Source organism: Eschrichtius robustus, chromosome 12 (assembly GCF_028021215.1).
Source record: "Eschrichtius robustus isolate mEscRob2 chromosome 12, mEscRob2.pri, whole genome shotgun sequence".
NCBI lineage: Eukaryota > Metazoa > Chordata > Mammalia > Artiodactyla > Eschrichtiidae > Eschrichtius > Eschrichtius robustus.
Window position 1 is genome coordinate 71,401,211 of NC_090835.1, and position 12,928 is coordinate 71,414,138.

General features: G+C 50.2%; 1 protein-coding gene across 4 annotated transcripts in view; it reads right to left on the bottom strand.

Annotated features, from left to right (window-relative positions):
• Positions 1-12,928, bottom strand: part of MDGA1 (MAM domain containing glycosylphosphatidylinositol anchor 1) — a 58,137-nt gene that overhangs the window by 28,429 nt on the left and 16,780 nt on the right. For all 4 annotated transcript variants that reach the window (XM_068557205.1, XM_068557206.1, XM_068557204.1 and 1 more), the window contains exon 2: positions 792-931. In XM_068557205.1, the coding sequence (XP_068413306.1) occupies positions 792-931 (140 nt within the window). The remainder of the gene's footprint in view (positions 1-791; positions 932-12,928) is intronic.

Genomic DNA, 12,928 nt, shown 5'->3' on the forward strand with positions numbered 1-12,928 from the left:
TTTCTGCTGCTTTTAAAGGTCACCGCAGCTCGCCAGCAAATTTTACCCATCCCTCCAGCCCACCCTCCTGCCTCCTCCTGTCAGCTCTCAGTGATAACCAGCCAATACTTCCTGCCTGAACCAAACACTTAGTCTGGGACAAAATTCACCCAGATTTTCCAGATACTCATCTTCTGTTACTTTCTAATAGCTTTGAGTCTCTTAATGTCAAAAGTGTGGGGCTTGTCTACTGGAAGCCTCCTGAAGTAGGATGAAGTGTACCAAGCTACAGAGAATGCTGGTTCTGGATTCGAATTCTGCTCCCACCCTCACAAGAGCTGGGGACCTTGGGAGTTTACCCAACCTCTCTGAACCTCGATTTCCTCAGCTAAAAATGGAGGCCCTGATGCCTTCCTCACAGCACGGTTGCGAGGCTCCAAAGAGAAAACACTGGAGAAAGTAACGAGCATAGTGTTTGGCACATGGTCTGCCTTCAAACAGTGGATGAAGGTATATATCTGAGAGAGCGTCTGCTCAACAGATACAGGGAATGGAGTGGAACTGAACAAGTGACATTCAGTTTTTTGCCCTCAGTTGTCAATATTTCCAGGTGAGTAAGCCCACAGACTCTAGCCCTTCCCCACAGAGTCTATTTTCCAGCTATTTCCCCAGCCCCAGGCTCCTGTCTTCTGTTGACTTGCTGCTGTCTGTCTCTAGTCACAGCTCCCACTGCCTCTTCTGATTCCAGAGTGGGGTGGGGAGTGAGGAGGCGAGGTCAGGAGGGGCCTGTTCAAGCCAGGGCAGTGGCTTACCTGGGGCCGAGGGTGCCCGGTGACCAGGCACTGCAGCACCAAGGTGTCCCCCTCCCGGATGGTGTAGACGCGCTCACTGATGTTGTCCTCTTTCACCACACACGCCTGGCCCGCGTGCACGATCTGAGCCTGGGCTGGAGCTGGCGGGAGACGGGGAGATTTAGACAGGAGGCACCGAGGCCAGAGGGGGTCTAAGGCTCCCTCCTGAGTGTGTCAGGGGGAGGGGTCAGCCCAGACTTCTCCATGACATCCTTCAGAGGCCTGATCCCATCGAGCTCAGGAAAGAATCCTCCTAGGGCCCCGGGCCAGACCAGAAGGGCCAGGGACTCAGGACAGGGGCAATTCCTCCCCATCCCACGGCCCTTGCAAGAGATCTGTACTCTTCAATGAGCTGAGGATTGTGAGGGGGCTTTGTAATCTGTACAGAGTGGTTATCACCCAGTGAGCATCATGTCTTAGCAGCCCCCTGTTGTGCAGGCTGCTGGTGCTCTGCCCAGCCCCCTGTATCTGGCAGGTGCCTCCATTCCCACCTGCTGTGTTAGCTGCTAGGCACGCAGAGCTCACTTGCCCCAGGGAATTGCCCTCAACCAGTGCGAGCTGCCTGGACCAGACATGCCTAGGAGGTCATCCCTTCCCCAATACATACACACCCCAATGACTGGTGGACATGATGCAAAAGCCCAGCCACCTTGCCTCAAGCTGGGGTGACCGCGGTTCTGTTCATGTTCCAGAGCTCCCCTACCCCCACCCCAGGGAACAGGCTGAGACTAAGTCAACTAAACCACATTTTCACCTGGCTGTTTCCCTTGTCCCCTTTCAGTTGGTCCTTAGAGCACTTTCTCAGCAAATCACTTGCCTGAACTCACTGCCACCAACCATCCGAGGCTCAACCTACAGCGAACCTAACTAAGATATCCCCCAGCCCCACGGACTGCACATTCCCCTCACCCAAACGCCTGTTACTTTTCCCTCATTTCTCTCTGAACCTATGCCAGCCTCCTCTCCTAGGGAGAGAAGTTCTCACCGGGGGCCTGGAAGCTCTCACAGGACTTTGGATCCTCCCTAACCTCTCTCACAGTGGCCAGGGCTGGGGGACCAGAGCTAGGATATGGCTGGGGGACCCAAAGGGAAAATGATTGAACCAGAAAAGTTCATAGCCCTCCTTCAGTGTCTTAGCCCCATTGTCCTGAAGGCAAACCAGCCCCCAGCCCACCAGTACTTGGGCTCTGGGAAGGAGGGCAAGGCCCCCAATTTCAAACCTGTCTGCTCACATATGAGGGTGGAGGGAGTGGAGGCAGGAGAGCTAATCCAGGGCACGAAGGACACAAGGGGGTGAAAACTGAGTCCTTGCCCTAAAGAGGTGCAGGGAGGTGAGATAAAACCTGTTCATAAAATGTGTAATTTCCTCCGGGAAGCATTCCATGATTGACCTACATCCTCCCTCCTTCTGTATCCATCACTTTTCCAGTGCAACAACAAAGCATCAATCTGCGTGCCTACCAAATTCAGCATTCTTATCTTTCTGCCTACCAGACCATGAGCTTCACACCTTGGTATCCCCAGCGCAAAGCCTTGAATATAGCAGGTACTCAGTGAACACTGAATGAATGAATTTATAGGAATATGCCATGGTGAAGTTGCTAAGCATTGTAAGAAAGGTAAAGAGGAGGTGAGAGGAGAGAGACATCACTGTCTGCTGGAGAAAGAATCACAGAAGGCTCTATGGAAGAGGCAGCTTTTGAACCAGCCCTCAGAAAACAGGGGGGCTTCCTGCAGGTTGGCAGGGCAGTCTTATATACCATATTACCCGGGGTAAAACACTAGTGATCTTTGGACCTTCATTTTCTCATCTCTACGATGGAGAGAAGGCTACCAACCCTGAGAACTCACAAGGGTGGATGTGATCATCACACAGGATAAATGAGAAGTGCTTAGTAGAACTCTGATGTGTTCTACTGTTGCCACAAATAGCACCTTAACAGAGTCTCTCCAACCAACACTGACGGGACAGTCATGAACTCATTACAGAGGTGGGTCCACAGAGGCAGCCCGGCCACACATCAAGAAGTTTGTGGGGCAGCCGTCTGGGGGTGATGTAGGCTGTGTTTAACCATGAGAGTCTCTGCAAACAGTAGCAGGTTCTGCAAACAGTGGCAGCTGCTACCAACCCAGAGTCTGAGTGTCCGGTCTGGCTGCCATGGAGTAATGAACCTAGGCTAGCTGTCAGGAGACAAGCTGTGTGACCTTGGGCAAGTCAAACCTCATGGGCCTCACTTTCCTCACCTATTGGAGGGGAGTGTATTAGATGACTTCTGAGGTCTTTTTTTCAACTCATACTTTCTATGAATTTTATAAACAGCACGTGCTCCCTGTATAAGATGCACCCTGGAATCTAGGGAATGGGTCTGAAACTATCACCCCCTGCAATGTAAATGCTTTGGAAAAGATAGCCATCTGTGACCAAGGTCCTCAGGAAACAACCCACCAATGTGTGATGTGTGTGCCAGTTGCTGATAAGCCCAGAAGGCTGCATGGATGTCTGCAAGAGGCCTGGGGTGCCTCTCAACAAGGAAGACATTGATTTAACAGGCTCCAATGGAAGATAAGCTGTAATCTTGGACACTGTGGCTTGCCCGTAGCCAGGCAGTGTTGTAATGATAGACACTTTGGTGACTGATGAGGAATACTGAAAAAGAGCTGGAGAGCTGGACTTTCTCAGGGCCTGGCCAGCCCAAGCCAGAAAAGATGGGGCCTGGCCAGCAGACACAAGGCCTCTGGCCACCTGACAGGTGCTCTTCCTCATTGGACATTGGGCTATGAGTTGACATCATGGGTGATGACATCATTAAGATTATCTAACGCCCCTTAATGACATTAACTCCTAAGACTATCCAACTCTAAAATAGTAGAACCACTTTGGAAGAGCTTTTGGCAGCACCTACTCAGGCTAAACAAGTGTACACCCCATGATGCAGGAATTCCACCCCTGGGTATGTACCCAATAAAAATTAGTGCTATGACAACCAAACAATAGGTCCAAGAATATTCATAGCAGCTTTATTCATTATAGCTAAAAACAAGAATTGACCCACATGTCCATCAAGAGCAGCAAGGATGAATAAATGCTGGCATATTCATACAATGGAATATTACACAGAAGTGAAAAAAGAACTACAGATAGACACAACAACCCTGTTGAATCTCACAGCACAATTTGAGTGAAAGAGCTCAGATGTAAAAGAGGAAATAGTGTATGATTTCATATATTTGAAATTCGAGACTGGAAAAACCAACCTTATAGTAACAGAGATCTAAACAGTGGTTGCCCTTGGGTGGAGGTGGGCGATTATTTACTGGGAAGGGCACAAGAGAAGTTTCTGGGGAGGAGATGGGATCCCATCTAGTGAGATGGAAATGTTCATAGTCTTAATCTGAGCGGCTGTTAAACGGGTGGATGTACATGTAAAAATGCATCAAGGTATTTGCTTAAGATTTTACTGTATCACTTTACACTTCAATTAGATAAAAAAAAGAGCATCCACCCCCCCTTTGATGACATTGTCCGTTGATGTTATCCAGCTTCCTCAGTTGACACTAACCATTACAATTACCCACTCCCTTTACTCTGAGTCCTACTTGATGAGCCACTTCCCATGGCTGACTTCTTCCCGGTTCAGATTTTCCTACTGGAGCAAGTGCTGCCTAATTGCAAAGCACTCAGGCCCCCTTGGCATAGACATTCCAATTTGCCCATCACCCCCACTGAGTTTCGTTAACATGAGTCAGCCTGCCCCACTCTGCTCACCCCTGGAATGGCTGGAACTGCTTTCTGACCCTAAACCAACAGAGATCCCACCAAGTTACAGACCCCCAAAGGGGTTCTGTCCCACTGAGTCTCAGCCTCTCACTCTACACACCCCAGGAAGTCACTACCAGCAGCAACATTTTCTGATTCTAAAGGCAACCAGGCCAGGGCCTGAGTCAAGAGGCACCATTACATAATCCCTTCATTCAGTCTATCAAACAACAAAAGCAGGCCGCTGCACTGGATGCTAGAGAGACTGTCATGAAAAGCAAACAAAAACCAGCTCTGAAAGAGCATTGTTGGGGAGATGGATGGCAAACAAGGAAACAGAAATGAACGGATGGTTTCAGAGTGTGTTAAGTGCTAAGATGACCCCAAAGCAGGGCGACGTGACAAAAGGAACGGTGGGCAGAGGAGGGATCTGCTGGAGAGAGGTGGAAAGAGCAGACAATATGGGACTAACTTCTGGCTCTGCTATCCACTAGCTGGGTGACATTGGGCAAGTTACTTAACCTCTCTGAGCCTCAGCCTCTTCATTTGTAAAATGGGAACAATAATGCCTTCTCCCAGGGCGGGTGTGAGGGTTGAATACAATATATGTAAATCATCTGGCCAAACAGTATGTGTTCTGTCAATAAATGACAACTCCTGAGATGATTAAATAGGAGCAAGAGATGGGGACAGGAGACCACCCTCTGTGGCCCCCTCTATATCTCAGGGGTGGAGCCACTCAAAGCAGACACTAAACCATTAGGGATGTTTCATGAACATGTTCAGAGTTCATGTTGAGGACTGTGCAGGGAGTCAGAAAACCAGAGGGGAGGGATGGAGCCCTTTCTGAGCATCCCGCTTACACACTTAGCTTTCAGAAAGTTACCTTGTGACTTTTAGCAAGTTATTTAAAGCCTTAGTTTTCTCATTTGTAAAATGGGGTTGTGGAGAGGAATAAGTAAGTAAACTCAGGTAAAGTGTTTAAAACTGTCTGGTATACAGTAAGCCATCAAGCATGTTAGCCAGCATTATTATTCCGTAAGTGATCCTGCACTCCTCTTAAAACCCCACCTCCCCAGGGGACTGCAAGGCCTTCGCATGAAAGGACGATGTCTTATCTGCCACGGATGATGAGGCCTGATACATTCCTGGGGTCCATTGTATATTTGCAAGATCCTTGCCTCAGTTCTGAGAGCCAGAAAGGGCACGTCCTATTTAGCCTCCTTTGGCAGAGAAGGAGACTGAGGCCTGGAGAAGGGAACACCCTGTCCACTCACAGACACAGGACAGTAGCAGAGCTGGGGCTCGAACCCAGGCCTTCTGCCCACTAGCTTGGAACTCAGTTCACTGCCCTCCACGGACTCCTCTACCTCCGCCTTATGTCACTAGGGGAGCCCTTTGCAATGCATATTCCCAGGCCCATGCAGAACCACTAGCCCTGACTCTTCAGGGGCGGGCCTCAGAGGTTGTATTTGTAACACGCTCCCTTTGAATTTCAGAGGCACTGCTGGATTTGTTTATCTCTGCTTGATACCACATTGGTGGATAGAAAATAGGAAGGACTGTGGAAAATTTCCCTGCTTCTGGCCTATGAGACTTTTGCTATTTCACTCTCCCAAGCTTTAGCAACAAACCCCATGGAAAAGGAAAACACTGTCTGCCAAACCTCTGTGCCATAAAATGCTCACAGATAGCCCATCGCCAAATAAGGATGCTGCATCTCCTCCCTCTCAGAGTCTCAGCACACAAGAGTAAACTATTAAAGGCCCTGAAAAGTCCTGCCGTAAACATATCCATGTAACTTGGTTTAATCCAGTGCTTTCCGCTTGACCATAATGCTCTTTCTTAACAGAGTATAATGGCTGTGGAGTCAAGTAACATTCCCCTCCCCAGCCCCTTGGCTGAGAGTAACCAAGCGGCATGAGACATGTCACCAATGAGGCAACATCCTAAGGAGGGCAACTGAGCAGAAACGGCAAGTCCCTGGCAGATGCTTCTGGTCTATCAGCTCACTCCTTTCTACCTCCAAAAGTGCACCCCCCAAATCGTAGGTAGGGGTGGGTACTGCCAGCACCCAGGAGGCAGTGAGGAAGCCACAAACTCTCAAGGGCGCATGTTAAGGCAAATTCCAGCTTGCTCCGTGGCCTTCTGAAGAGAATTCTCACTGGAACCTAGAAGGGGAATTTCATCAAGGATCCCCATCCCCCATCAGAGAATTTTCTCCCCAGCTGCAAGCCAAGGGGGTGGGGGACGCTGGCAAAGTACATGAGGATGCAACAGTAGGATGTAGAGCCAAACAAGGCTGACAGACAGCAAAGGGAATGAAAACCCTTGATTAAAAGCCCCATCACATCAGCTTTCCTTCAGCTTTCTTCCCCACCCTAAATTTTAAAAGGTTTATCATGACCAAGTGGGATCTGGTGTCCTGCTTCCCCCTCCTGATTCTTTCAGGGGAATTGTGTCTGCAGGTTGCGGAAGCTCCCAAACAGAGCAGAGTGGTGGGAAGGCAAGGAGAGAAAAGAAGAAGGGGGTGCTTCCAACTCCCCCACCTGAAGTTGGTTCTATCTCCCAGTTACTGGATGGCAGGGCAAGTACCATCACCCTAACCACCTCCTGGAAGCATCACGGAGTGTTCCGGGCCAGGCGATATGGAAACAGAATCTGTGTTCTGGTCCTAGCTTCTATCAGATAGTCATTCAACAAATCCTTATAAGTGTGAGGTGCTGAGCTTGGTGCTGCGGGTACAGAGAGCTATGGCACCCAGGCCCTGCACTAGGGAAGTGCATGGTCTAGAAGAGCTGGGATAAGAATGATGCCTATAAAGGCCTGCTGAGAGGCAGAAAGGAAACAAGGAGGGATTACTGTGAGCTGGAGTTATGTCTCAGGTCTCCCTCCCATCACCATAATATAACGATCACATAATAATATATACATAACATAATAATAATATTACTCTGCGCCGGAGTTTTATTGAGTGTTTTATATCTATTATCTTATTTATTGCCCACAACAAGCCTATTATTGTTCGCATTAGTCAGATGAGGAAGCTGAGGCTCAGCAAGTTTAAGTAACTTGCCCAAGGACACCCTGCTGATTTGGAGTCCATCTGACTCTCTGACTTTTGTGCTAAGCCCCATGCATTTCCAGTTTGCAAGTGCCTGGCACAGTGCTGAGGACACAGGGCTCCAGGACATAGTCTCTGAGTCACTGGTTGGGCCTATCCCACGTGGCATCCTTAGAAACTATTCCTCCCTCATCCTCCCAGCTCCTGGTACACACATGTTTATCGATCCTTTTTTGTACGTAATGCAAATGGACACTTAATAATTTAGCAGAGTTAACAGTGCTGAAATATTAACAGGCTTTTCTCTTTTAATTAGCTGCTCAGAGAATGGCGGCCGGGGTCTGAAAGGAGGCTCTCAGGGCAGGCGCTTGGCTGGCTCCGCCTGGGCCTCCTTCTGCCAGGGATGAGGCTACACACCTCTCCTGCAGACCACAGGCCATCAGATGTGTACCTCTCGGGAAAATTAACCCTGCTCTCTGTGCTCTCCACAGTGGGGCTTCGCCCTGCCCTCCCCACAGCCCTGTCTGCAGAGCTGGCTGAAGCCTGCCCTCTGTTTCGGCCGCTGGCCAGGGGGCAGGCCAGGTGGCTTCTCAGGAGTTCTGGAGTCTAGGGGAGGCTCCAATTCCATGCTGAGAAAACAAGTTTGAACCAGTCCCCCCACCAGTACCACCTCCCCTGGCCTCACCTTAATGTCAGTCATCTGGAGGGGAAGCACCAGCACACCCTGCCCTGTCCACCTCTGGTCACTCTCTCAGGGCATTAGACCTTGGTCCAGGATGATTCTCTCTCCATCGTCCCTCTTGCTCCCTGGCCTCCCAGCCCTTCAAAGGCACATACAATCTCCTGTTAACTTACCATTGATTCATGGATCCCTTCTGTAACATTTCCTGAGCACCTGTTGTCCTGCCCTCGGCTCTAGAATGCAGAGGCAGTCAGGCACATCCCCCTCCCTGAAGCACCTCTGCCCTCCCCTTGCTGCTGACTCTATTAAAGTCTGCTCTCAGCAATAAGTCTTTTTTGCTTACCAAAACCAGATCCACATTCAGCCGACCTCCCCTTTGGCTTCAAAAATCTCTCCCCAACCTGAGTATGTATGTATCTCTGACCTCCAGGTCCAAGAGCACTGTCACAGAGTGTGGAAAGCAGCCACAGCTGAAAGATCAGGGCACAGGCTGCCAGCCTATCACCATGATTAAGCATGAAAACAAGCTCTGCTCTCATAGTCAGAGGCAGGGCCTGGTAGGGCTCGCAGAGTCTACTGCTGTGTGTAAGGCCTGGTTCCATTTTCAGGAGCTGATACTGTTTGCAGAGCCTGATGCTTCTGGCAGAGCCTGGCACTGCTGAAAGTGGTGGCCAGTCCATCTGTGCCCCCGTCCCTAGGAAGGTTTGGCACCACTGCACCTACATCCTGGCCCCATCAGAAGGCACACAGGTTTTGAGAGTGCCAGGTTCTACTCATAGAATCTTCACTGTCTGCATACCAGTGGAAGTCTAATCTGCACACAACTAATGAACTCAGGGATGTTAGGACAGGCCACCAGAAAGCCCTCTAAGTGGGGGCTCTGAGGTCCCCTGGGGGAAACTATAAAGGGACTTTCTCCCTGGTGGGCAGGGAGATCAAAACTGTCAACAAATGAGGTGCCCTAGGACAGTGCTAACATTATAGGCAGGACACCCAGGGAAGAGAGATCACAAAGGCACATGCCTCAAGTTGGGCACTGCTTGAGCCGAAGCTGTAAATGCAAGTCTGAGGGGCTGCCCAGATGGTGTAGTATGAGGGGCAGAAGGTAGGGCTCTATCTCTCCTCTAATGACTATGTGACCTTGGGCAAGTTATTTAACTTCTCAAAGCCTCAGTCTCTTCATCTGTAAAATGGGGATAATACTACATCTCAGCTCTAGTGAAAATAACTTCTGGGTTGTGAGGATTAAACGAGATAATGCACATTTGGTACCGAGCATAATCACTAGTATATAGTAAGTGCTCAATAAATTTCAGTTCCCTTTCCATTTGATCATATAGCCTGGGACCCTTTGGGAACCTGTTCCAAGCGCCTGTAAGAGGAAAATGTAAAACTGAATGAAGAGGTCTACTTTGGGGGGATGCCAAGAGCCATAATCCCGAGAGACCAGAACGTCAATGTGGACGGAAAGAGGTAATCACTGGAAGGAAAGCTCTCCCCAGGAGAACATCCAGGATGACGGAGAGAGAGAGAGGCTACCACCCATCAGAGCAGAGAATGGCATCTGGAACCCAGGACCTGAGCCTGCCTGGCCCAGGGCTGTGGGGCCCATGGACATAGGGTTTCTCGTGTAAAAATTTTCTGCTGGGGTCCCGCTACGCAACCCCACCAAGATCTGCAGTCCTGGAGACCCCACCACTGCAGTTCACTTGGCCCTGGACCCTGGCAGTGGGCCAAATTCTGGATGTGACCAACCTTCCAACTGAGAAAGCATACCTATTGAACCAAGCCCATGGGAGGGGCAGGGCTGGAGTGGACACAGGGGTTCTCATTCAGACTGTTGCAAAAATTGCTGTGTGACCTGGGGCAAATCATTTAACTCTCTAGTCTACAGCCTCAGTTTCCTGCCTGTAAAATGGGCATAAGAATGCTCCCTATTGAGAGTGTTAAATACAATAAGAATGGAATCCACCAATCACAGCACATGCTGCCTAGTAGATGCTCTAGAAGTATAGTTAGAAGGGAGCAGAATAAAACCAAACTCATACCTAAGGGTGTGTCCACCATGAGAAGGTCCCCCTAGCCTGAGAGTTGAAGCCTCCAGTGCAGAGCCTGACAGGCCCCTGAGTAACCCTGTTTGTTGGAGCCTGAGGCTCAGTCACCAGGGGACCAGTGTACCTGTGACCACCACTGGGGATGGGGCACATCCTGGGTGGGACCAGAGACACACTGCCAGGTCCAGGCCCCCAACCCAGAATGCAGAACCTTGGCCAGCCCTGGGCCAGGGAATGGAGGGAGCAGTGGCCTCGCTAAAGCAAAGAACCCTCAAAGGCCCCTCTGACCCAAAAGCCCAGTGTTTTCCTCCCACCCCCCGAGCTGAGACCCAAGCCTGAAGCACAGGGCACAGCTTGCAGCCTGACACAGGCCTGGCTGTGGGAACCGAGGGAGACAGGGGGCTGAGGCACTGGATTGGGGCTGAAATGAGCATCTGGGGACCTGGGTCCTCAGAAAGAACAGGATGGTGGTGGGGGGGGCGGGCCTTGGGCCCTCTGAAAGAACGGGATGGTGGCAAGTGGGTGGGAGTTCTTTCCAACCAAACCTGCAAGAACTGGCTGGAAGTTCCACTCCAGCACTCAACCTGACTAAACACCCATTTCACCATATAAAACAGAGGCCAATAATATTAGGCTCATCGTATCTCACTTGATATGTCATCTCAAGTGAGATGACATGTCAGAAAGTGCCATGTAAACTGTAAAGTTCTGCACAGATCAGGTCTTATTATTATTAGGTGTTCAAAAGACCCAAATATGGCTTCTGGAAGTAAAAACTGGAAGTTAAGAAGCAGGCCATAATGCACCTATTAAACCAGTGAAAATAAATTAAACTGATAAAAATCCATTGTGGTTGGGCTGCGCACAAGCCCGGCTCAAACTTTTTGTAGCACGGGCCAGCAGTGCGAAATGAGAACCATAAAACTGTTCCTAGCCTATGACCTATTAGGCAATCTCACTTTGGGGAATAGGCCCCAAGGAAATAATTTAAAAGGAAAAAGTAATTCACATAAGGATATTCATGGCAGAGCTATTTAGAAGAAGAAATTGGCGTCTGCCCAAATGCCCAGCACTGGAGAAACGGTTGACCAAACTCCAGCGCATCAATGCAGGGGGTGCCCTGCGGCCATTAAGCTGACAGGTCTGAGGGCTCAGTCAATACCAGGAGATGTGTGTAGGAGATAAAGTCAGCCAAGAGAGCAGAATGGACCACTGTTTACTGCTATGTAAAAATATATTGACAGGTATGGGCAGGGAATTTAGAATGAATGGTTAATGTTTGATGGTCACTGGGTTCCTTTTTTTTCCTATGAAGTTGTTTAAGTGGATAATAACAATAACAACCCTGAAAGCAAAATCAATCTTGCAGCTTAAGAGCAGGTGGGGCCTTAGACGCCAGGACAGAAGGACAGGGGACAGAAGGACAGTGTTTCTGCAGAGCTTACCGCCACCACTCTGGTCCCCCCCCACCCCCACCCCGGGCCACGGTGGGTTCCTGGGCATCATCCCGCCCAGCTGGGGGGTGGAATTATGGGTGTCACAACCTGACTGCTTGAAACCTCTTAAAGCAGCCCCTGCGTAGTTCCTCCAGGCTGGACCTTCATCCCAGCTCGGGAGGCAGGAGAAGGATTGCCTCTGAAGGTTTAAAAACCAGGGATCAGAGATGCAAGGGCCTGATTAACTTTATGACTCTGTCCACATCCATTGACCTCAGGAGGACAGCACTTAGTGACCCCGCCACACCCCCAAGGCCTGAGAGTCATTCCTCACCCTCTGTCACTGAAAACACACTGGCAGCCAGAAACCTGGGAGTCATCCCTGCCTTCTCTCCTTCCACACCCCATGCCCAATCCACCAGCTCAACCTTTGGAACTGATCCTGCATCCGACCCCTGAAACACCAACCTGGTCTTAGAAACCACTACCACCATCCCCTGCCTGGATTTTTACAGCAGCCTCCAGAGAGCTCTACCCTGCTTCCTCTCTTGCCTGGCACAGTCTGTTCTCCACAAGCAGCCAGAGGGATCCCTTTCCAACATTAGGTCAGATCCTGTCCCTTCTCTGCTCAAAACCCTACTGTGGGTCTCCTCTCACTTCGAGTCAAAGCCATAGCTTTTTCAATAGCCTGCCACACCCTGCATCTGCTCCCATACCCACCTTGTATCTTACTGCCCTCCTCCCACCTGTGGCCACACTGCTGTCTTTGCTGTTCTTCAAGCAGACCAAGCCCACTTCCACCTCAGGGCCTTTGCACTTGCAGCTCCCCCTGCTGGATTGCTCTTCCCCGGATTTCCAGAGCTCACCCCATCGCTTCCTTCAGCTCTCTTCTGAGACAGGCCTTCCCTGACCACCCTTTTTAAGACAGCATCCCTGCCCCCACCGCCATCACTCTCAATCCTCTTACCTGCTTTGTGTGTTCTTCATACCTCTTATCAACACCAGCATATTAAATAGTCACTTGCGGGTTTCCCTGGTGGTGCAGTGGTCAAGAATCTGCCTGCCAATGCAGGGGACACGGGTTTGTAGCCCTGGCCCGGGAAGA